Raw genomic sequence first — 24,465 nt, forward strand, 5'->3', positions numbered from 1 at the left:
TTGGTCCATTTTGTGTGGCTGCAATAAGCCAACGACAGAAGTTGCTTGTCACAAAGGACTTAAAGCGTGCGACAGGTTCAAAGAAAAATTAGGGTCTTTCTTTACATGCAACAAAAGCACAAAACATCAGAAAATGTCACCAGTAGTAACTGCAGCACAGCAGAGCAATTAAGTTGCCCATAACAGCCCTCTAACTTACGAATGAGTCAAACAATGCTTTTGAACATCGGGAGTTCTTGCAACAGTGCAAAAATAAGCTGCATGGTGGCAAACCGGCCTTTGGTGGCCTCACTTAAATTATCTAAATTAGAATCTCATCATCGTTAGCCCATTTAGCAGAACTTTATCTGATATGGAATATTATCTACCAGTGTTTAATCTGAAGTCCACAGAGCCATCTCTCTGCCTCTTGATGGTACAGCTGTAATTTTCCTTTCTACCAAAAACTAATAGCGCGCCCTTTCAAACACATTTTGCAAGAATCAAGAGACCTTTGCAAGCCCAGACAAGCATGCAATTAAGAGCCCGAGGCTGGTGTGTACGCTGCACCGCAAGTGTGTGCTGTAAAAGCTTGCTGTGCTGGTTTGTGCTGCACAAAGAGCAGTGCATGTGAGCAGATGCTTTCTCTCTCTCTCTCTCGCATACATAGCAGACGAGGAGGAGGAGGGGGTCATCATCGCATCACTAGCAGAGGCAGACACAGAGTAGCCTGTTACCTGGGCTTATTCACTGGCAAGCGAATCTTCCAATGGGACAACAACGAACCGGACCTGGTTTTTTCTCTAACCTCCCTTGCTTCTCTAAAACGGAAAAAATAAAAAAGGGGAAGAAATAAAGGACGAAAGAAACGAGATTTGGTACAGGCGAAGGTACAGTCGAACCCGAATACAACGAATGCAGATGAAACAAATATAGCTGTATATCAAGCACACAAAACTTCCAGACTGACATGTGTGTGACATAACTTTCTAACAATGAAAATGGACACTGAACATACCAAACTCGAGGCATCCGCTGCAGGCGCTCACTGCTTGTACATCGCAAATGCAGCATTCAGGATAGTTTTCCTTTTTTCTCTTTTCCTTTTTCTTTTGCATGCCTACTTCCTTTTTTTTCTCTTTTGAGCATATGTGCACCAAGATAATCAGAGGGGTACCGCACTGTATCACAGTATACGGCAAGCTGACACTGAGGGAACGGACTGCACAATCTGGCACATTAAGACTGACGCTGACAAACAGAAACAGCACATAATAATGTTTCCAATAAATGAATTCCTTGTTTGCTTTCTTTTCCACTGAAGATAAGCAATCGGTATACAATGAACACATCATAAAAACTTTGTTCAAGTTTGTTATAGGCCAGTTTCATCATCATCACCATCAACCTATTTTATGTCCACTGCAAGGTGATTGGAGATCACAGGCCTCTCTCTCACTATGATCTCCAATCACCCCTGTCCTGCACCAACCGATTCCAACTAGCAGCTGCAAATTTCTTAATTTCATCACCCCACCTAGTCTTCAGCAGTTTTCGACTGCGCTTTCCTTCTCTTGGCACCCATTCTGTAAGCTTAATGGTCAACTGGTCATATAACCTATGCATTACATGACCTGGCCAGATTCATTTCTTCTCAATATCAATTAGAATATTGTCTATACCCATTTGCTCTCTGATCCACACCACTTTCCCGTCTCTTAACGTTAAGCCTAACATTCTTTATTCCATCGCTCTTTGCGTGGTCCTTAACTAGTTTTTGAGCTTCTCTGTAGGTCTCCAAGTTTCTGCCCCGTATGTTAGCACCGGTCATCATCATCATCATCACCATCACCACCATCATCATCATCCTATGTTAGCACTGATGGAATGCACTGATTGTACGCTTTTCTTTTCAATGATAGTGGTAAGCTTCCAGTTAGGATCTGACAATGTTTGTCGTATGCACTCCAACCTATTTTTATTCTTCCGTAAATTTTCTTCTCCTGATCAGGGTCCCCTGTGAGTAATTGACCTAGTTAATATACTCCTTTACACACTCTAGAAGCTGACTGGCAATCCTGAACTCTTGTTCCCTTGCCCAGCTATTGATCATCATCTTTGCCTTCTGCATATTAATCTTCAACCCCCCTCTTAAACTCCCTCTGTTAAGGTCCTCAATCATTTGCTGTATGTAACCCATCCCCAGTGTTGCTGAACAGGACAATGTCATCTGCAAATCGATGGTTGCTGAGATACGCAGATGCCAGTTAAGGTATATTCAACTATTTTTAGCACATAAGCTTGTTTGTTATAACTGGGTTCGACTGTACACAGCCAACGAAAGGCAGAGAGCAAGGTTCCTGCACTGGCAGATATGAGCACCGCCACCAGCACAGTTGGAAAAATAGGCACCACAACACAAGACTCGCCTGCACTGTGGCAGATGCCAAGCAGCTTCGAAAGTGGGCCCAAGTTTCAGCACACAGTCCCTCTATGCAACCCTCTTCCTACACACTTCGTTCCTTGTCAGTATGGATATGCTAAAGACAATGCCAAGATGAAGACAGGGGAGACAAACACAGCGCTGACCCGCAACCAACATTCCACCCTGCAACAAGCATACCATACATATGCTTACCCATGATTTCTTGGTATTGACACTGCAAGACCCCTTTCCCACCAACACATCACTTAGTCACTTACATACCATACTATCATACACTACTACCATCTCACAAAGCAACACGAGTTAGGAAAAGAATGAAGAACAAGCTTGTTGCAAAATGAAATTTGTTGCAGATCAATGTTGTGGTTAATCCATTTCTCCAACATTTGTCATCTTGGCATTTTCTTTTTTGATGTCCATAATGCAGTGGGTGACATCCCAAACTCTAGCACTTTCCATCAGTACTATACAGCCCCTTGCCAACACAAATTTCACATATTGCAACAGACCCAAGGAGTGACTAGCCGTTAGGTAGCATACACAGGCAATACACAAAGAAAAAAAAATTAAATAGAGCGAGTAAAGGGAACCAGTAAGACTAAGATTAAACCAGCTGTGCCGTAACAAGCACGAATTGCCACACTATTCTCGCCTTATAGATTTTGCTATAATGCCACAATGAGTCTAACCTTTCTGTCAGACGGACGAATTTAGTGTCATTTGAAGGAAATGTGAAGTAATGTGCCACTAAATTCACCCGTGTGACTAAGGTATCACAGACAGACATGGCGAAAACACAGGGTAGACGACCAACGTACAACAGTGTGCCACGTCAGACTGCTTGGAATACCCGAGTGTGCAAGTGTGTTACAAATGTGCAAATGGGAAGATGAGTACAAACAAGAGCCACCACAGACGAGCACAGAAATAGTAAGCAGCGGGCTAGAAGCAACGTGCAAGCAGCCACATGCAAGACATTGAAGGCACAACAATCTCCCAATATTCCCATGTGCAGTATATGACGAAAGATGGGGCAGGGTCTTCACAGAGAGCTTCCACACGTGGCAACAGTGCAGCAACGTCGTGAATCTTGGCCAGACTTCAGCCATAACGAGGCCAGGAATGTCATTTCCATAGACACTGACCACAACATCAGCCCCCTAAAGTCTTTGGCTATGTGGGCTGCAAATTAAAAGGCAGCTACCTTCGTTTTTCTTTTGCAGTTTCTTCAGCCTTTGGACAAATGCTTACTCTAGTGAGAAGTTTAATATTCATTTTTTGGTCGAGTCACTACGATCATTTGCTAAAATCTATCAGCAGCATCAACTTTTGACTTCTGCTTCCACTTCAAGGTCCCTGTTGGCAGTGTTTTCAGGACCACTGTTTCTGAGAGACTGCAGCACAAAGGACACAATGGATGTTTGGCTTGATGCAACTTTGGACCTCTCACAACGATTCCGGTCAAAAAAAGCTTCAATGATAACTGCATGCCATTGACATGATGGTCCATCATGTCCTCCATATGTCATGGGCTTAGTGTTTTGCACCTCCTTTCTGTCTCCTGCTTATAGTGCAAATACTATTCAGGTGCTTTCTTTGACCAAAACATTGCTGTTTTCGCTTTGCCAGAGAGAGTACTCTATCTCTCCCAATTGCTCAGCTTAGCTGGAGTGTTGCCACGCATGAACGAAGGTAGAACACTGTAGGGCAGGGCACACTGGGTGGGAGACAACACCAGGGTGGTGACGAACGGGCATATACACTCGTGATGTGTGGTTCGCGCATAGTGGTATACCTGGGCGGCCTGAGCGGGTCAGAAGGGCAGAGAGGCACCAGGTCGGAGGAGCGGCCGGTGCACGACACCGAGGCCGACTTGGTGTGACCTCGGGCTCGCATTGGCGTCGCCCCGCCCCCAACCTCCTCCAGCAGTGAGCTGTTGCTGTGGTGTGGCACGCACCACGGGCGGCGGGGAGGGGTGGGCAGCAAACGTCAGACACACATTCGCCTTTGGTTGTCCAAGCGCCCAGTTCCCCCATTACCCATTCTTTTTCTGCCTTTCTTTAACAGCAGGAGCAACAAACAGCCAGGGGCTCACAAAGTCAGTCAAGCTAGTCGGTTTGCAGTTGGTATGGTGAACAGTGCAGACGATGATGTGAGAAAGACAAAGGATGAAGTGCACGTGTGTGACCGCTCGTCTCTTCCGCTGTCTGCACTGTTCGCCACACACGTGGCAAGGTCAGCTACAGCAAGCAACACTCAATGGCAAAGCAGCCACTCTTCATCTCCTAGACAGGAACATCACACGCAGAGAGGCAGAACAGACTGAGCAAGCAACAGCTAGCAAAACCCTGCTCCTCGAGTTGGGACTGCATTTCAAAGCTAAAATTTATTAAATCTATCCCATTGCAGCGTACACTAACTGGCCAAGGAAGGAAAGTGAATATGCAGGTGTTCTTCAGACAACTGTTTTCTCACAATAAAGGCAGCCTTTTGCATTTTATGTAAACAGCGCCAGAGAATTCCTTACCAAAGCAGAACATTCAGTGTGACTGCTCACTTCTCTATTCTGTGGCTATCGGGGATTGTGAAACCAAAAGGCTCACCATGGCTCACAGTTGCTTGCCTCATGTGTTAACAGTAGCTGTCAGGCAGCCTATCTTTGCTTCTATCTAATGTTTAGCCATTCATAAAACTCATTTCAATAAGATGAGAGATCAACCCTTCAAGTGTAAAGCCCAATAGTGCCCCATAGCGAAATGCAAGTAAGTGCAAGCCCATGTAAAGCCCAATAGTGCCGCAACTTATAAAAACTCTAGACTGCACCCTTGATTTGTTAGGGTATGTGAACATGGTTGGTACACCTTTTTTTATAGTCACACTGACTGGAATAGGTAATAGTTCTTCAAGGGAAATAACTTTAAAGCTATCACTGTTAAAATATAGATCTCTTTTCGCAATGTTCTAGGCGCTCACACTCACAGCATCTGGCACTCACAGCATATGAGCCACAAAACTCACATTGAACAAGTACGTGCTCCATGTCAGTTTTGCACGGCCACGTTTCATTTCATTCATGAATGGCCAATGTGCAGATTACTTTTTCTTCTTATGCTCTGGTGAAATACTGGTAAAATACTATCACAGTCATTGAAGAATAAGCACAATCCAATGAGGCAATGGCCATTATGAGATGAAATCAAAATTCTACTTTGTGACACCTGTCATTACCCTGCATAGCGATCTAAATATCAAATTTAACAGGTAGAGGTGAGCTAGTTCGTGGTCGATATTGGAATGCATCATGTAACCGTGCAAACGACAACGGATGAAGAAGGAAACACACATACATCCGCGCCTGTCCTGTGCGTTTCCTTCTTCGTCCGTTGTCATTTGCGCGGTTACATGATGCATTCCTAAATATCAAAGTATGATGCAGAGGTTTTGAATATAAGTTAACACACTACTGTAAATCATCATTATGCCCCCAGTCACGCTTTCCTCTATTCTCCTAGTCCCCGCACAACACCAATAAGTTCTTCACTCCTTTCGCCCGACAATTTCCCAGCCTTTGCAAATCTTTTCTGTAGTTCTTGAAGACTTACTGATGCAGTTCCAGCGTATGCCCTTTCACACAATTTCAGCAAAGGACACTTCTATCATGAAGGCATGGCTTCACAATGTAACTCCTACGTAGCCGATAACAATGCTTGCCTCAAAATCTGTTCTGCCTCCCATTCGGACAAAGACAGCACGGAGTTGATTATGACAGATGAACCTTCGAGCACGAGGAAATAGCTTGAAGAAGCGTACTATGAAACGTAGTTCATAACAAATCTGTTTTCAATTTCTATTTAATTTTTTGTTCGCTTGTGAGAAAAGACGAATGAACGCCTATTATGAAAAGAGTCTTGTGCAAAAGCACACGGACTGCACTTTCTGCCGTAAAGAGGGCTCGGTGAAAAGTCTTGAACCAACACGAGATGCAGGTTTTCAGAAGTGGTGAAATGTTGCGGCTCTTTACACATCAACTTCCTTGCCAAGTTGCATATGTTTTTAACTTCTCTGCTTAAGCTTTACCATCTGCACCCCCGAAATCATACTTACTCAATGTTGCACCTCTTGTACAGGAGGCGGGATTCTATTGTCCTATGCAAATTTTGTTTTTTGAGACATTTACTCGAATCAGCAATACAGTGCTTTCAATAAACCAATCATTCAATATTGAGAAAAAAGACAAAATGGTGCACCAAAAGTTCCATAACGAGCCATCAACCAACCAATCCAGGTGCACCTTTTGCTCAGCACAGTGATTCCTAAAATCAGCGTCAGTGATTAGTGCCTGTCATTGCATTTGTTGTGTTGTATACTTCCAGAGTGCCAACTTTGTGGAAAGCTTCCGAATTCAAAACTGTTTCAACTAGCAGCATGAGCCCATCCATACTTTAGCAGATTTACAGTATGGTTGAAGCAATCTCACTGCTTCTCTGTCAGGACAATTGGTGCAAGGAAATTAAGTCTTAATGCACAGATTGGATGAATGAAACTTGGCTAAATTGCAACATAATCCTACCCCTTCTATCAGTTTCCCAGCAGTCTTCTCCGTAAAGCTGCAAGACTTCTCATCCAGCCCTCTGAAACCACACACGCAGAGCACATATTCACCGACCGCTAATGGCACCAACACGAAGTGATATTAAATACCCACCCCTCTGACAAGGGTGTCATGAAACTGCGCACACATGACTAGCAGGTCACAATGAAGGTGAAATCTGTCCTTGGGTTGGGCCATGGTCATTAATAACCAAACGAAGATCATCAAATAAACCCAATAAACAAGTTGATGCAGTCCAAGGCCTCTGAGACTAATCAAAGCTTCGTGAAACAATGAAGCCGCATGTATGGAATTAGGTCAATATAAGCTTGTGATGTGTTTTTCTGTGAGCACTATGTGGACTCATGACCTAGTAAGTAATAAAAAGCCTTCATAATGTATAACATTTGAAGAAAGTAATTCAGCAGCTAACAAAAAGAACTTGAAATGCACCGACTCTCTTGAACATCTTTCTTTTTGATCAGATGTCCATGAAATAACAATAAAAATGACCACTTGTTATGAAGTTTGCTTAATTCTGCATAATAAGTTCCTGCAAATGTCAGTTCAGCAATGAGCATATGTTAGTAAGCCAAAATACTTTCTTTAGGGACTACTTAACATCTAAGCAATTAAAGACTGCCTTTAAAAAATTGTGATTCTATGAATTAGGCAATGCTTGAGCAAAACAAGGTTTGTTTGCATAAACTGTGTCATGCACAAAGAAAGCATTGCAAACCAGGCAAATCTGAAACAGTATAAACATACAGCGCAGCCAATTAATAGCGAAATGCAAATAAGCATGACCAACGGGTGTGCCTAGTGTTAGTAACGTTAATATGCAGGTTTGGGCATATTAATGAGTGTGGGCATTCCAAGACACAGACATGCTCACTTGTACCGTGCGCCTTCAAACTATGCCTACATCGATGCTTCTGCAGTGCACTGTCCCAAGATTAGAGCGCACCGAGACAGCTCCCCTTTGTGCTTCTAGTGTGGCAATCATATACCTGACAAATCTGGTAAGCAAAAACTAAGCTGCAGTGCGCAATGACATTACAATACACAATGTGCCTAGTTCTATCCAGCATTACTGCCTTAGTAACCACTGCTAAAATTCCTTAATGTGACTAATTAAGAAGAGCGACAATCACACCTACAAATAACGTTGTTTACTGTGGAGGAAGACAAAAAACGGGATAAGTTATTGCTCTTGGCTCTCGTTCTGCAATATCACTTAGCCGCAACACTTTCACTGGCAGCCAAAATGACAATGATCCACGTCAGCACACAGCCAGTACGCTCACATACGCTTAACAAAAGCAGGCTGTGCTGACACTGGATCAAGGCCACATGCATGAGGTGCTTTTGCTGGCCCTAGAGCTGCACTAGGTTCAGTTAAAAGAGTGTTAAAAATTTTGATTCCGGAATAAATGAACTCCGTAAAGCTATCCCCAAAACTGTGAGCTACTCCAAGCTTCTATGGCAGAGGTTCCAAAATGTGGCCTGCAGAGGAGACGCATACCGAAATTACATAGTGTGGAAGGCATTGCCTTTCCTCTTCAAGGGATGAAGTTCCTGTAAGCACGGCAGGGCACTATCTGCTCATACGTGTCACTCAACTCAACCTGGTAATGTCGCATTGAGTTGAATGATTATCAAACTGATAGACGCGTAAATGGGATCCGATCTCGGCTTACCTGGCGGGTGCGTCGATGGTGGCGGGGCTTCCAGCCTTGGCCTCGGCGTAGTTGTAGGTGTTGCGCCGGGGTATGCCACTCAGGTTCGCCTTGATGTAGTTGGGCGCTGAGTTGGGGGCCTTGCGCACGGCTACCGGCGCCGCTGCCTTGGAGGGACTGCTCGTCGCGTTGGTGGCCGAGGAGGCCAGCGGCGCCGTGGTGCCACCAGAGCCCGCTTTCTTTAGGGCTGTTTTGGGGGCCGCCCGAGGAGAGCCGGGGCTCTCCCGGGGTACATCCACTGTGTTCTGCCGCTTGTAAGCTGCTCCCCCTCCTGCAGCCGCCGGGGTGCCTGTGCCCAGGGCGCAGAACAGGGGCAATCAGAGAACCCTGTCCACCTGCTAAACACAGACTGATCGCCTTCAAAGGGAGTGTAGCAGATTGGGCAAGTTTGTTCATCAAGAACTGTAACCAGCTGCTCGGAGAGACTATTGAAGTGAAACTGATAGCTAGGCTCGTTGAACTTCGTGTTTCGAAACCACCAATCATGCTATCAGGAAAAGAACTTGGATTTTTGAGCACATGAAATGTCAATGCAGAGATGAGCATGCACTGGTCAATCCATATATGTAGCAGAGTTTACACTAACAAAGGATCAGTTGAAAGTAAACACAACATGCATCTTTGTATGTCTCTCTTACTGGCCTTGTTTATTGTGCACTACGTACTGTGCACTACTTTTGCTACAAACTTACAGAGGCCTTACACTCTGGGCAAATTGAATTAAATTTCACAATGGTATGCCCTTAAGCTGGTTGGCACACAACTATACGTGATGTGCAAAATGGGCAAATGTAATTGGCTGGCGCATCTGTACAAATTCTATGCAAGTGGCTTTTCGTGGCTTCAGTTAGAAATTTCATTTTTCAAAACAATGCACATGATTATAAGGTGATTATAAGCCGCCAGAAACAGCGACTTGACTAGTCCTAATGAGCTGGTCGCGTGTTCACCACTACATTCTTTGGCTGTCACAGACTATAATAGCAGCAGTGACTGCTATCCTGGCAGACTATGCCTGTTCTTTTCGCAGGTGACACTGGTCAGGGAGTGAGAGAGGAAAGCTACTAACCGGCGCTGGGGGTTGCCGCCTGGGTGGTAGCCCCCGATTCGGTGGCGCCGTGGCTGAGCCTGCGGTGCGGCTTGTTGGCCGTGGCCGAGGCACTGCGCTGCACCTTGACGTGGGAGGGGGACTGGTTGGGCGCCGAGGGCACGGCCGCCGCTTCCACGCCGCTGGGCCTCAATGTCCGAAGGGATAAGCTGGAACTAGACCTCGAATCACAGCTCTCATTCTGCAAAGAGGGCCTCGGTCAAGCACCACACATCAATGCAGCACAGAAAGAAGAGGGAGAGATTGGTCACCTCAGTGGTCCGCTTTCCTAGCAACAGGTAGTTGGCCATAATGTCGTCATATTTCCTGTTGCGTAGGGAATCCTCTATCTCATCCCGGCTGTATCCCATAGACATCAGGATCTCTGCGCGGGAAGACAGAGCTGCCGTTGCCCATGGGGATGTTTGAAGAGCAGGTGATGGCAGCGGCATGGCCGGAGGAGGGGGCCAGGAAGAGAGTGAGGGGGAAGCCACAGGTTAGTACAGCAGCAGTCCCACGAGGGGGGGTGGGGGGAGCCCAAGGCAAGCAAGGGACACACACAAGCATCACAGTTGGGGCAAAATGGACAAGAGTTAACTCAGTCGCAACAAAGCAGACGAGGGAATGGGAATTGTGTCACTCAAGCATTAGAATAAACTAGAAATGACAGGCAATAAAATTTATTTCAATGCACTCGTAGATCCTGGAGTAGTTCTAATATGTACTACATTCCAACGTTTTCCTTAAGTGCGTGCAAGCCACTCAAGCTGGCAGTGATCTGTTGTGAGCCATTTTAAGTTATTGCAAGTGAACGTACTACATTAGCATAAATTCAAACATAGACAATTCTCAAACTATTCCAATGGGTCACCTAATTTCCATGTTCACTTGCATTTGTAACAATGGTTTAATTCAGACTGCAAAACACGAACTTGGAATTACTCCAAGCTTAGAAACCATTTACAGAGCAATTGCACGTCACATTTCCACGTAAGCAAAACAGGCGTCCTCACGTAATAGGCATAACAGCCATTTCCCATTCACGTTTCAATTTATGCTGAGAGTGCATTGAGGCACGCTGGCATGGCAACAGTCTCAAGTGTGGCTGCCAGTAGCTTTTCCTTACAAGTAGAACTGTGTATATGATCGTTGCAGTCATTACAATTACAGGCTGTGGACACTACGATTTGGCAACCAGCTAAGACGGAAAGACGGCCAGTGTGAAAGGAGATATGTTAGCAACAATTGCAGACATACATGTGCACAGTAAACACGAAGTCACTGAACGACTCTGTAAAAGAAATGAGGGAGTTGGGCACTGTGCTAATGATTCAACGTTAGCAGCACAATGAAATGGGATTAAACAGAGCTGGACAATCAAATGAGTTCATTTTGAGCAGACAGGATTTGTGCGTTACTGAAGCACCCTGGCGGTTCAAAATGCCAACAAATAAGACAAGCACTGAGCAGGAAGTAGCATAATTCCAGTTCACAGGAAGCCTTCCAAGCAATTGAACGCTATTAACACCAGAGGCGCAGACAAATGCTCCCAAGGATGGGGTTGTTAGTAGCTGTGGACGCATAAGCAAAAGCTGTAGAATACAAGACAACACTATACCTATCCTTTTGGAGTCCCCGAAGTCAGTCTCAGGCTCCAAATAGGGTTTTAGCTCATCGTCTTCATAGCCTATGTTCATCCATTTGTCTTTCATTATCACCTGTTGAAATGACAGCACCCACATTAACGGCAGATAGTATGACGAGCCCACACAAGAAACACGTGGCAGAGTGCTCAAATGTTTCGAAGCCACAGTGTTAAAGTGTCTGGGCCTGTTGTCAGGTTTCATACTGAGGATATATCATGGTTTCAGCATAGAAGCGCAAGCGAAGTGCAGGGTAGAAAACAGAGCTTCTTGTGTGAACATCGACTGCCTCTTGTGCTTTTATGCTGAAACTATGGCACAGACTCAATCAGCACATCAACTAGCAACTGCACGGATTGGCAGAGAGCAGCGCTGACCTTCCCACACTTCATGTACAAGGAGCGCTGCAGAGGTTTTACAACAGCAACAGACCTTATCCCTTTTAGAGCATTTGGTAAAGACCACACATTCTTGCAGCCAGAACTCCTAGCTAGAGGACGATTCTCACACGCACCACACAAAAGCATGCTAAAAAGATCAGGAAATTCTTTTGACACCTATATGAGCATGTTGTGAAAGCCTCAGCTTGGGTGTTTTATCATGCTTGAAGACATACTTCACCAGTAACTGCTATCTTGGGGCACTCGTGGGCAGTTTGCATTTATTTTGACGTCCGAATGCAGACGATTTACAGTCAACTACAATACTTTATGGAACACGAGATCTGAGAAAAAGCTGATCATCTGCGTAGCCTCACAACCTAGCCTAGTATTTGCATTTACAGACTCTGCTAGTGTATGCAAACAACATTGTGATGTTCACTTCTCCCGACTATTGTTACATGCTGCTCGGAAATTGAATATTTTCCCAGAGATCGCGGGACCATAAACTTTTGTGGTTGACTGTACTTTGAGAATAACTCTCCACTGATGTCTTAGTCTATGTTTCCATTGAACACAAGGCACAAACCAGACAGTTATCTTTTTATAATGAAAATAGTACATGCAGACATTGCAAAGTAAGAAAAATATGGCTAATTTCACATACATTATCCAGAAAGAACATGGGAATAAAAAGTTAAAAGGCTATGTTTAAACGCAGTCTCACACTCCAACAACAAAACTATATTTCCAGCATAACGCACACGACAGGCAGACACCAAGAGGACAGCAAAGCAAGCAAGCGCACCTCAAGCGTGGCTCGCTTGGCAGGGTTGAGGACAAGGAATTTCTTGAGGAGGTTCTCGCAGTCGGTGGACATGTAGAAGGGGATTCGGTACTTCCCCCGAAGCACCCGCTCGCGCAGTTCCTTCAGGTTGGCCCCGTCAAAGGGCAACGACCCGCTCACCAGCGTGTACAGGATAACGCCCAGGCTCCAAACATCCACCTCGGGCCCATCATACTTCTTGCCCTGGAAGAGCTCTGGTGCCGCATACGGTGGGCTGCCGCAGAATGTGTCCAGCTTCATGCCAGGCACAAACTCGTTGCTGAAGCCAAAGTCGGCAATTTTGATGTTCATCTCACCGTCCAGGAGCAGGTTCTCTGCCTTGAGGTCGCGATGGATGATTCGCTTTTGGTGACAGTACTGTACGGCCGACACTATCTGGCGAAACTTGGCACGCGCCTCTTTCTCCTTCATGCGGCCATGGGCGACGAGGTAGTCGAAGACCTCACCGCCGCTGGCATACTCCATGACCAGATAGAGCGTCTTCTCAGTCTCGATTACCTGGTACAGCTTGACTATGTTTGGGTGGTCAAGCATCTTCATGATGCGAACCTGCCGGAAACGTGGGAGATCTGTTAGAGATGATGCACAATACAAAACTCAAATATGGGCCACCTAAATAATCTGTTCAGACATTCCATTACCAGCACAACATGTGCACACAATTAGCGTAACGAGCACAATGAGAAAAATTCCATGCAAGAAGTGTGCTGCTTAACAGCATCAGAACCTATATCAGTTTTGTGCCAACTGCTTTGCGATACTTCCCCAACATTTACTGAACACATGCCTCGGCAAAGGTAGAAGTAAAACCAGTTATCTGTTCACTGGCTACCCTCCTGCTTTCTTTAAAGCACTCAGCAGCTGTTTAAACTGCTAGTGCAATGGGAAGCCCTCTTCCAAACGCTCACCTCTCTGAAAAGTTTCTGCAGACTTGACGGGTTCAGCTGGGTTTTGTCGATGATCTTGATGGCCACCTCTTTACCTGTGGGCACATGCTTGGCCAGCTTGACCTTAGCAAAGTTTCCCTTGCCAATAGTCTTGAGCAGTCGGTAGCGGCCAATGTGCGGCTCCTCGGAGGTGCGGCTGCGCGGCGCCGACGTCGTGCGTGGCGCAAGCACCGACACCTCCTCTCCCTAGACACAGGGAGGTGTGGGCATGTCAATCGAGGCACTGCACATCACAGCTCACGAGTACTACGGTCATACTTGACAAAACATAGCTGAAACAGACACAGACAAAGTAAATGGAGGTACACACATGGGCGCTTCACCTTTTCTGGTACTTATCGGTTTTAGTGCTGTTTTGTTGGGTATGAATATTCCCAACGTAACCCACATTTCTCAGGCTCCTAAGATAAAACACATATCACACTGTTTCTCCACTAAACACTAAGCCACCCACCCTAACTACAACAGCTTTGCCAAGCATTATGCCCCTTGGGATCTTATGTTGGAGCACAGCATGCAGCTGTATTTTAGATTACTATATAAAGCAAAGCATTGGCCCACAAATAACCTCTGTGAGGCTTTATAAAAAGGGAACTGGAAATGCACTTTAAATACCAGCGGCACAAAAATGTGCAGGTGTTAGCTATGCAAGCCTACTACACATGAGTAGGAGAAACAACCAATAAACACCATAAGCCTAAAGGATAGCAGTCAAACAATGAAAGCATTCACCGTCATCACTTTCATTCCTGCACTGATGCATGCATAAGCCAGCTAGTTTTAACAGCCTATAAGCTTGCCTATATCACAGTGTAGTGTGATGTATAATCGGTTGCTATGTTTCACGTTGGTATGCTAAAGCTAGCCAAGATGATCAAGTTGGGAATACACGCCCGATTCCTGTTGACAGGTGCCAATCTGACAGCCCCTTGACAACTTAAACCAATCATAAAAGTGGACCATTGTGTTTTATAAGCCCATTGCTACAAGTAAGTGATCTTTGTTTAACGTGACAATGTTTCCAAAAGTGAAGAAGACACAAGCGCTAAAGAAAGCAAACGGCAATACAAAGACAGAACAAGCGTTTATGTGGCCAAAGCTTACACGAATGACAGCATGCTAAATGTTCTATTAAATAGTGACCACTCTCTTCACCAAAACTAAGCCGAACCGTCGTCCAAGGAAAAGTGTTACAATTTTTTTGCATCTCTACCTGTCATACAGACAGCACGTCATCTTTCGAACAAAGCATTTATTGAAGAGAAGCTTGTGCCCTTTCCTTACTTGTATGCCTTGCAGCTTGGACACCGGGTTTCAGACTCATTCACTAGCACCATGTGCATCATCAAGCACGTTCTTTTTATGACTGATGTTGCTCAGCTCACACTTGGGTGTCCATACAAACTGCACACACAGTAACGTCAGCTAATGCTAAGTTACCACGAGCTGCCAATGGATATTACTAGACTATGTAGACTCCTCACTGAAAAATACAACAATCTTGCAGTGAAGCAAATGAAAGCTTAACAATGCTCAAAAACCAATTTCATCACGCAAGTCAGAACTGAAGCAACAGCATGACAGCCTACAGCCACTACAGCATGCGCGCATTCTAGTGTATGCCAGCCACCCAGCCTCCCTCACAAGCACGATTTTCAGCCCCTACAAATGCAAGACAAAACACTACCAACACCGCAAACCACAATCACCACTACCTTAATTAAAGCTTCAGTGAACACACTCACCGTAGGAAGTTTAGGAGACTTAAAAATTGGGCCCTGAAAACAACAGTAGTGGTTAGTCAGCAAGCCGCGCCTCATGTGGTTAGTCAGCAGTGTTATGTGAATAATTCCAAGAGGCTTTACACGACAAGGGGTAGCTGCCCTCAAAAGTCTGATAAGCTCTATCCAAGAGAAGGGAAATCATTTGACAAACTACACAAAAGTTGAAGTGATGCCAAGGCAGTGTCAACAGCATGGCCCCTCTGTAGCAACGACCACCATTATGTTAGGACCCTGCGATCAATAACCAGGTGGTCTAACAGAATGGCATATTAGTTTAGTCCTATGGTGCTAACAAAATGAAATTATATTTTACATGTAATAAAATGCTGCTGAAGTCACTGTCCCTGCTTACTATCACCTGCAGATATATAGCTACCATGGTATAACTAGCACGTGTGCAATAGACACCTGGTTGGTAATGCCATAGCAAAATGATTTACCGATACTTTAGACAAGAACAAGATATCAATCCCGCTGATACGTTCAGTTGATGCATTTGCTACTAAAGTTTCTTTGTAATGAACGGTGAGCATAAGATAACAGTATGTTTAGTTGCAGGAACACTCGTCTACTCGTGGACTTAGTTCTTCCATACATTGGTGTCCTAATTGGTGTAATTGCCAGTGGCAGTGTTTTTCATTATTGCCTGTCATGACTTTAACACAAACGGGGTGGGGCGTTTTATAAGGACACTAAATGAGAAATTTTCACTTTCGCACAAGTTTTCAGAAAACAAAGATCTTTTGTGTTTTCCATGCAGAGAAGAAATCAGCTACAAAAACGAAACAAAGAGAAACACTACAACCTGCTCAGTGTGGCTACGCTTCTGCATGAAGTTAGCATGAAGCAGCTGCAGAAAAAATGGCCTCGAGAATCAATGCATTGCGGCAGCAGCGAGCTGTTCAAAGGATAGCTTACCTGGTCGGTCGTGACCGACTCATGGACGGTCTGCAGAGGTGTCCGCACACTGGACATGGCGACTGTGAGGGGGCGCAACTTTACTGTGCCTCTGTGAGCCTGCGCACACGAGAAAAGACAGAATGGGCTATGAGCAAGACATCACACAATACAGAATCACTACTACGCCATGACAACAATTCTATTCCAAACCATTTACCTGTGCAGTTCATTTCCCAGCTTTAGTTTCACACGTACCTGGACAATCGCTAAATGAACAGTCATAGCCTAAATGTGCCATATACTCAATGCACTATTCGCCATGTTTTTCAGGACTGCAAAGTAGATGTCAACACTGATGAAGTCAAGACCTTCCTGCTAAATAATCTTTAAAAACTCATTATATATTAAGGCAAAATACAAGAAGTAGCCCGATTGGCTACAAGCAACAACAAACAACACTGCCTTGGTTATGTCCAGCTACTTGATATTGCGGCCAATGGTACAGACCTCATCGTTCCAAACCTGCCAAAAGGCAAAAAATGCGCTAGATTTCAGAAACTTGGTCTCTCAGCACCTACAAAGTGCTGCCTTTGTGTAGCCGAAAACAAAGACCGCAAATAAATGCACACCTACGGCACTGCCGAAATGGCTGCGATCTATACTGTCGAACACAAAGACAAGCCATGTAGGCTTCAAGGCACTGAAAAAGTGCTGACATCTATGTAGTAAAAGAAAAACCAAAGTAATCACATATTTTAAATAATGGCACTGCAAAAGTCAACATAGTAAAACTAAATGGGCGTGCCGAGTTCGTCCAAATGGTTCTGAAAGCAGGATCATCTAAAGCTTGTCCAAAGCAAAATTAACCAGGATCGCATTGAAGAGCTTGTTCAAAACACTTAAGCGGTTGGAGCTGTTACTTGAAGCTTAAGAGGAGACTGTGCAAAAGAGCGTACCAGATCGAAATCCTAAGTAAAAATAGCTGGGCAAAGCACATAAAGCAAATCAAATATCTTGCAAATGAATTGAGCCACACAACAGGCCTAGAAGTAGGTGCACAGACGGCACACCTTTGTCAGGAAATGTGTAAGCCACAGAACTGGCTACTCCCCAACTCCACTCGAACAATGATGCGTTGCAATGGGCCAGTTGGTTTTGTGACATGGTGAAACACTGCGCTGAAAAGCAATGATATCTATAGTATCAAACAACACAAAGCGTTAGATCACATTTAAGTTACTGCAAGTGCTGTTCACCGTTATCCAACTTTTCCATGGGTTAATACGCTCTATTTATTAACAGCAGTAAAAAAAAGTGACCCTTTTTCACACGTTACAATAATATACACACATAACTATATTGTTTGTATTGAAGGAGGAGGTACCCTGGTCACATCCAATGCTATTACACATTCTTTAAACCCAATCAAGAAGTTGCCCAGAAGGACTATATAATGAACTACCAGACATTTATAATCAATTTTGCAGAACAAGATTGCATTACAATGCCAATATGGCTAAGATAATCGGCGAAATGATGCCAGTGTACATTGAGATGTCCTTTGACCCAGCAGAGAATTAATACACACATTGTTGATTTTTCGGTTCTTGAAACTGGGTGCAAGGAAAATTAGCAGACACCTTTCCTAGACTGCTACCCACCCAGGCACACACCCTGTGCTTGGCAACCTTCGAGAGAGAGCCCACCCATCTAAACATGCAATCATTGCTCACGAGAACAAGGTGAATGAGAAGGTGGAACTCCTCCTTTGCGCTGCTCTTACTACAAAGAACAGCCACAATTGTGCCCAGCGGTACTGTCGCATCTGATATCCGTCACACACTGACCTTCTCTTGGCAACACTTGCACGTGCATTAGGCTTAACCAAGAAAAAGGAAAACAGGTGCAAAGGGAAATAAAAATATGTGCGCACAAATTTCGAGTGTCAAAAGCACTGGCTTCACCAGCTTTCGCGCGAAACGCAAGGCAGTTCAAGGAACGCGCAAGGCCTGGCGTGGCATTCATCTCCCAGAGTCTTTGCCAGACCAGCGGGAGCCGCGCTTTATTTATAGACTGGCTGCCGTTGCGGAAGGGCCACGGCCAGTGGAACAGCGGTGGCTGCAAATGTTGGCCCAGTCACCTTGGTGCTCAATGGGCCGATTCACTCGAAGGCTCTCCAGACATGCTTGCTAACAAGCGAAGACTGCAGAGGTTTGCTGTTAAAACTTTTTTCAGAAATTAATAGAGTTGATAGCTGGGCTAGTTGGTACGAATGCATTCGCACAAACTGCATGACAAGACGAGACACAAGGTAAAAAAGGGTACATATAAACACAGACTTGCAAAGAGTTTATTGGAAAAAAAAAAAAAAACTATATAGTATACAGCCCTTAATTTTTCAGACAATAAATACGCCTACTTATGCCCCACACTGTAACACAAGAATGTGAATATGTTATTAAGTGCAGTTGCATCATGTGTGGCCGTGATAATAAAATCACACTCCGGCTGTATACTAATCAGGTTTTTGGCTTCCGGTACACTTAGTTGCAAGTCTGCGCTCCTCTGTTCCCTTTCTTACATCGTGTACTGTTTTCTTGAGGGGTTTGTATCAATGCTTCCTTTTTTTAATTCGTAAACCACAGCATGCTGGTGAAGCATCTCTCCAACTAGTATGTTCAAGCCTTAAGGGACACTAAAGTGAGACACCAAAATAGTTTGGACTGATGGTGCCTTCATTCAAAGATCTAGTTTTATTAGCTTTATGGTAATACTTAGATTTATTAGAAACCAAAATAATAAGTTCAATTTCTCCAATTTTGTGCCACGTCAGTGTGACGTTGAGAATTTTCAAGTAATTTTGTTTTCTTATTTGGGCCCTTGTGCCTCAGTCAAGGTTTCCCAAGCTTGCCAAGTTCAGTGCAACTCGTTTAGAATACAATTTAGTCCATCATTACCAATGAAAAAATTAACTGTCAAATCCATGGCATCACGGTGAGCTGGTGTCGCCACCTGTCTTTCGTTACTGCACCTTTTCTGGCTTGCCAAACCTCTTCTCACGTCAAGAGTGGCTTTCATGGTATTACAGGAAAGCAACTTACAGAGGGGGAAAAATTTATTAACTTTTCCGAATACAGTTCCGATAGTAAATGTTGAATATTGAATGAAATGTCGGATGGTAAGTACAGAATATTGAACAAAACCAAATGTTTCACTATCAAATAGTCAAACATATGTGCGTATCTTTAAGCAGGAATATTTATTTCGGTATAATTAGGCCCCATGCCTGAACTGAATAGTGCAAAGAAGTAAGCAGTTACAAAATACAAAATATCAGTTTAATAAAAAATCACCGTGTCATTAAAAAAAACTCCACAAAAAGCCTCTCAACTTCAGCGCCTGGTTACAAGCTACCTAAGCTCTCCAAAGAAGAATGGCTGCTGTATGACTAACTTTTTAAATACGCTAAATAAATTATTGCATCAAAGGAAAGAAAAAGACCGGGAGCTATGGGGAAAAAAATCTGCTGAAGGACTTGTGTGCCATACACATCTAAAAGGGCTTGTTGCAAAAAAAAAAAAAAAAGACATCACAGGTTGTAAAGATAAAAGTGCTACCTGGCTAGAGTGCCAGAAACGCTAAATCACAGACAAGCAAAAACCATAGGTTGTCATGTAGGCTTCAGCCATTAAACTGAATAGAAAGCTGGTATTACCCATTTTGGTTCTGCATTGCTTAAATCTTTTGTTGTTATGTCACTTTTGATGGTATGTGACACATTGTTTAGCAGATGGAGAATGGTAAAAAACTTTAACAAGTGATTGTTGCGAAATATTTGGTCAGTTACAGATATTTAAAAATATTGAATAATTACTTTTATGATAGAAATACTTAGTGTGTAGTACTTGATTCGTATTTGAAACTTCGAATATTTGCCTAGCCCTAGTAAATTACTAAGACAATGCAAACTATTTTCATCTTTAGTGTCCTTTTAAAAGAGTCCCGACAAATTTTTTATGTTGAAGCTTTCTTGCACTTCAAAGAATACACTAAGCAAGTGTGAAAATTTAGAATAAAATTTGCTGATGCCAAGTGGCTGAAAGGCCATATACATATAAAAGCAACATCATGCTATATGTATATTTGGCATCATCGAGCCAGGTAGTGCGGCAGCCTGCTGCACTCGAACCAGTGCTAACATATGGAGTGGGCATTTTACTGGAGGGGCAGAGGCATGAATGTGAGCTGCCTGCCCAATGTAGCCACCTGATGGCACAGAGCTTAAGCAGACAAAAACTGCTAATATTGCAGTAACAAGTGTATTTTACTTTGCTGTTAGCGTAATTTTTCTGTACCAACATGATTATGCCACAGGCGAAAATTTGCACCAGCAACGAAGTCGAATACACTTGGTTACTGCAATATTAGCTCTCTGTATGTGTAATTGAGGTGTGCCACCAGGTGGCTGCACCGTGTTTACATTTGCACTTCCACTCATCCAGAAAAATGCCCAGTCCATTTGCGTTTACCCAAACACCGAACAGGCTAAAAATCTCTAATGTTACCCACTTTTGCCGCGAATGTACATGATTTTGTTGCAGTGCTTAGACGGGATTCTGACTTGGGGGCGTTCAGCCATAATCCCACGGGTGGCAGCTTCACGTCACTGGTCTCTAGACCAAGCACGTGAACCAAGTGACCAAATCTACAGTTCCTCTCGTACTGAGCGGCATTGCTATTGCAACAACCGGTCGGTCGTCAGTAGGGTAAAACTAACCTGTGTCATGACAGTTTAATCCCAGTTCGAACACCCTATTTGTGGTTGAACAAGCCAACGCTTGGCGAAATGTGCTTCGCAATGATAGAAAGAGCCAAAATCGAAGAATCAAAAAGTGTTGTTGCTATGATCGCTTGGCTGCCACAAGCCGCATATTTCATTTAATTTATTTCTCCTAAAGGCTCGAAGGCATTACATAAGGGGGGTCATAAAGACTTGTGAACTTCGATGATTTGAACAAATATGCAAAATATAAAGCAGAAATACAATCAGTGAAGTAAAAAGTACAATTGATAATACTGCCACACGCATATTATAGAAAATATAAAGGTAAACAGTAGCAATAAACAAAAAATCAGAGCAAGCAGGTATTTATTAAGATGTGTTAGTGTAACAGTGGTCGCCTGTGGATGCTAGTTCATTCTTAGTTTTTTCACGGAATGCTTCGCCTTCAGTGTATGCAACTATGCGTTCTCGAAGGGAATTCCACAACACTATTGCATTAGGAAAAAAAGATGAGTCCATATATGCCGTGTGGCCATTTACACACGCTATGCGTTGGTATGGCTGAGTCAAGAGGACGCTTTAAATTGTGGTTTTAGTAGCACGCGACAAGATTTTGGGTGACAGAAGAAAGAGTGGAGCAGGGAAAGACGAGATATGACAAGGCGTGATGTGAGCGATGACAGACCAAGTGATTGCTTGAGTGACTAAACACTGACCTAAGACGAGTAATTTGAGGTGATAAAGCGAGCGGACTGGTTCGGGATCGATTCCAAATACGCAGTCAGAAGATATGCTTGTAAGGGATGCCAAATGGACGATGCATATTCTAGTTTTGGACGGACAAACTTTAGGTATGCCAGTTTTTTTAACATCTTGTGATGAAGTGCTCAGATTACGACGTAAACAGCCCAGCATTCATGAAGCATTGGAACAAAAAATTTCTATGTGGCTTTTCCATGATAGTGATGATGTCATATGTATGCCGAGGCATTTGTATGCTGACGTGGCTTCAACAGAGACATTATTCATGTAGGTGCTGGTAATGAGGGTGTGCTTGCCAGTAAATGATATTGATTTGCACCTTGAGAGATTTAGTGGCATATGCCACTTATTGCACCAGTTGTCAATGGTATGTAAGCCAAGTTGTAATTGCAACAAGTCTTCATATGAGTTAATTGGATTGTAAATGACAGTCATCAGCAAATAGCCATAGTATTGTAGTAATGTTAGCTGGTAGGTCGTTAATATATATAAAGAATAACAAAGGGGATAATCCAGCATCCTGAGTACTCCTGAAGTGATGTCCAATAGTAAGGAGCAATTGTTATTAGCTGAAGTGAATTGCTTGCGTCCATGGAGAAAGTGCTCAATCCATGAGATTAGGTTCCCTGGTAGGCCGAGGATAGAGAGTTTACTAAGCAAAAGAAAATGAATTACACGATTAAATGCCTTCGAGAAGTCTAAAAAATACGGCGTCTACTTGTATGTGAAGGTCCATGTAATGCAAAAGGTAACGAGTGAACTCGGCGAGTTGACTTTTGCGCAATAAAAACTTTTTAAAGCCGTGCAGGTTGGGGGAAAAAAACTAATTAATTCTAGGTGAGTCATTAAACTGGACGCTATAATTATGTGTTCCAGTAATTTGGACTAAATGCTTGTCAAACAAATTCGGCGGTAATTACTAATGTTAGTGCAGTCACCTGTTTTGAATATAGGTTATTTCTGATTTTCTCCAGTCGTCAGGGACGTCACCAGAGTTTCACGATTGCGTAAATATTAAGTTCAAGATTTCAGCTGATGGTGCAATAGTATTTTTAAGAAGCTTGCTGTTAATTTGGTCACACCCAGCAGACAGATAGTTTCAGTCCATTAATTAGGTTATGTATAGCTTGAATGGTAATAGTTAACTATTTCAGGCATATCGTAAAAGGGGAGTTGAGGGCGGTTTTAACAGAAAAGCTTCTCGAGCTACAATACACTGATGAAAAATAGGTATTGAGGGCAGTAGCAGATCGTTCACTTTTATTTGGCTCACTATCAGCGTTAACAAGATCTATGGTGTTGATGCGAGATTTAGTGGGCAGTAAATGCTAGAATTTGTTAAGGTTTGATTGAAGTATTGAAAGGAGGTCAAATGAGTAAAACTTGTCTTCTGCGTCCTCTAATTCATTAAGATAGGTGGTATGACTGAGCCTGTACTTTTCCTACGTTTGTAGATTGTTATTGCATGGTGCTATTCTATATACACGTTTTTTTCTGTTCAAGAGAAATTTGAGACGTTCGGAAAACCAGGGGTTGTTGCAATCGGACTTAAGAATTATTGATGTAATTTATTTATTTTTCAATTTGAGAAGCGTGTTCTTGAATAACTCCCAGTTAGTATTTATGGTTCGAGTCTGATACGAGTGTTCAAAAGTTGAGAAATCTCAGTTGCAAGTTTGTAGTTAACAGACGTTTCCCCTCTTGTAGTCAACAATTACTTTATTCATAGGCGGTCGCTTTTTGATTGGGAGTGACACAGATGTGCAGGAGATTATGGTCACTGATACCTGGTAACGGTAATATCATCAGGATTCGACGTTAATAAAAGGTCCAGGGTATTGTCGCCTCTAGTGGGGTGTGTTATGACCTGTTGCAGATTGGAGTGTTGTACTAGGTCGAAGAATTGTTGTGCTTCGCTAGACGGTGTACTGTTCGGGATTGAGAGCAAGGTCCAGTTGATGCCAGGATAATTGAAGTCACTGAAGAGGTTGATTGGTGTATTAGGAAACTGAATTCTAATTAGACTGTTGCAAAGGTTATCACAAAAGGACTGTTGCTTGTTGGGGGGCCGATAGCAGATGCTAAAGACAAATTTCGACGTGCTATGTACGCAGATAAACCAAAGCTCAAGGTAATCATCATGGAAGATAAGTGAAGATGACAATGTGCTTCTTACAGCAATGAGGACCCCTCCTCCCCTTCTACCACTCCTATCATGGCCGATATTGGGTGAAGTTTTAACCCTCGCTAACCACATTTCGGTTAGCGAGGGTTATTTTATTCTTTAGGGTTCGATCGGATGCGAAATCAAAACCACAGTGAAAATCATACGTGTTGCACATGTGTATTGCGCAGTGTCTCTAGTAAGCCCGTCGATCGCGTGAGGTAGCAGTCGTAAATTCTGAGTGCACAGTGAGCATGTAAACATGCCTAGTCTCCCACTAAGTGTCTAGTTCGTGCTGTCATTGGATTTCTGCACGCTGAGGGGTCCGATGCAGCTGAAATTCATTGATGAATGAGTAATGTGTACGGTAAAGCTTTCAAGAGTGACAGCAAAGTGTAGCAAAGATGCAGGGA

The 24,465-nt window shown here is 43.6% G+C and overlaps 1 protein-coding gene across 21 annotated transcripts in view; it reads right to left on the bottom strand.

Moving 5' to 3' along the window:
• The window catches only part of LOC135904374 (MAP/microtubule affinity-regulating kinase 3-like), a 139,376-nt gene that overhangs the window by 18,777 nt on the left and 96,134 nt on the right, over nt 1-24,465 (bottom strand). For 9 of the 21 annotated variants that reach the window (XM_065435060.1, XM_065435061.1, XM_065435070.2 and 6 more), the window contains 9 exons: nt 16,362-16,460; nt 15,405-15,437; nt 13,621-13,845; nt 12,674-13,261; nt 11,461-11,560; nt 10,115-10,245; nt 9,825-10,044; nt 8,717-9,044; nt 4,221-4,364 (listed from right to left, as the gene is read on the bottom strand). In XM_065435060.1, the coding sequence (XP_065291132.1) occupies nt 4,221-4,364; nt 8,717-9,044; nt 9,825-10,044; nt 10,115-10,245; nt 11,461-11,560; nt 12,674-13,261; nt 13,621-13,845; nt 15,405-15,437; nt 16,362-16,460 (1,868 nt within the window). Of the gene's footprint in view, nt 1-716; nt 801-4,220; nt 4,365-8,716; nt 9,045-9,824; nt 10,045-10,114; nt 10,246-11,460; nt 11,561-12,673; nt 13,262-13,620; nt 13,846-15,404; nt 15,438-16,361; nt 16,461-17,413; nt 17,500-24,465 lie in introns of those variants that run through there. The other 12 variants (XM_065435081.1, XM_065435067.1, XM_065435078.2 and 9 more) reach the window with 7 other exon arrangements.

This window comes from Dermacentor albipictus, chromosome 7 (assembly GCF_038994185.2).
Source record: "Dermacentor albipictus isolate Rhodes 1998 colony chromosome 7, USDA_Dalb.pri_finalv2, whole genome shotgun sequence".
Taxonomy (NCBI): Eukaryota; Metazoa; Arthropoda; class Arachnida; order Ixodida; family Ixodidae; genus Dermacentor; species Dermacentor albipictus.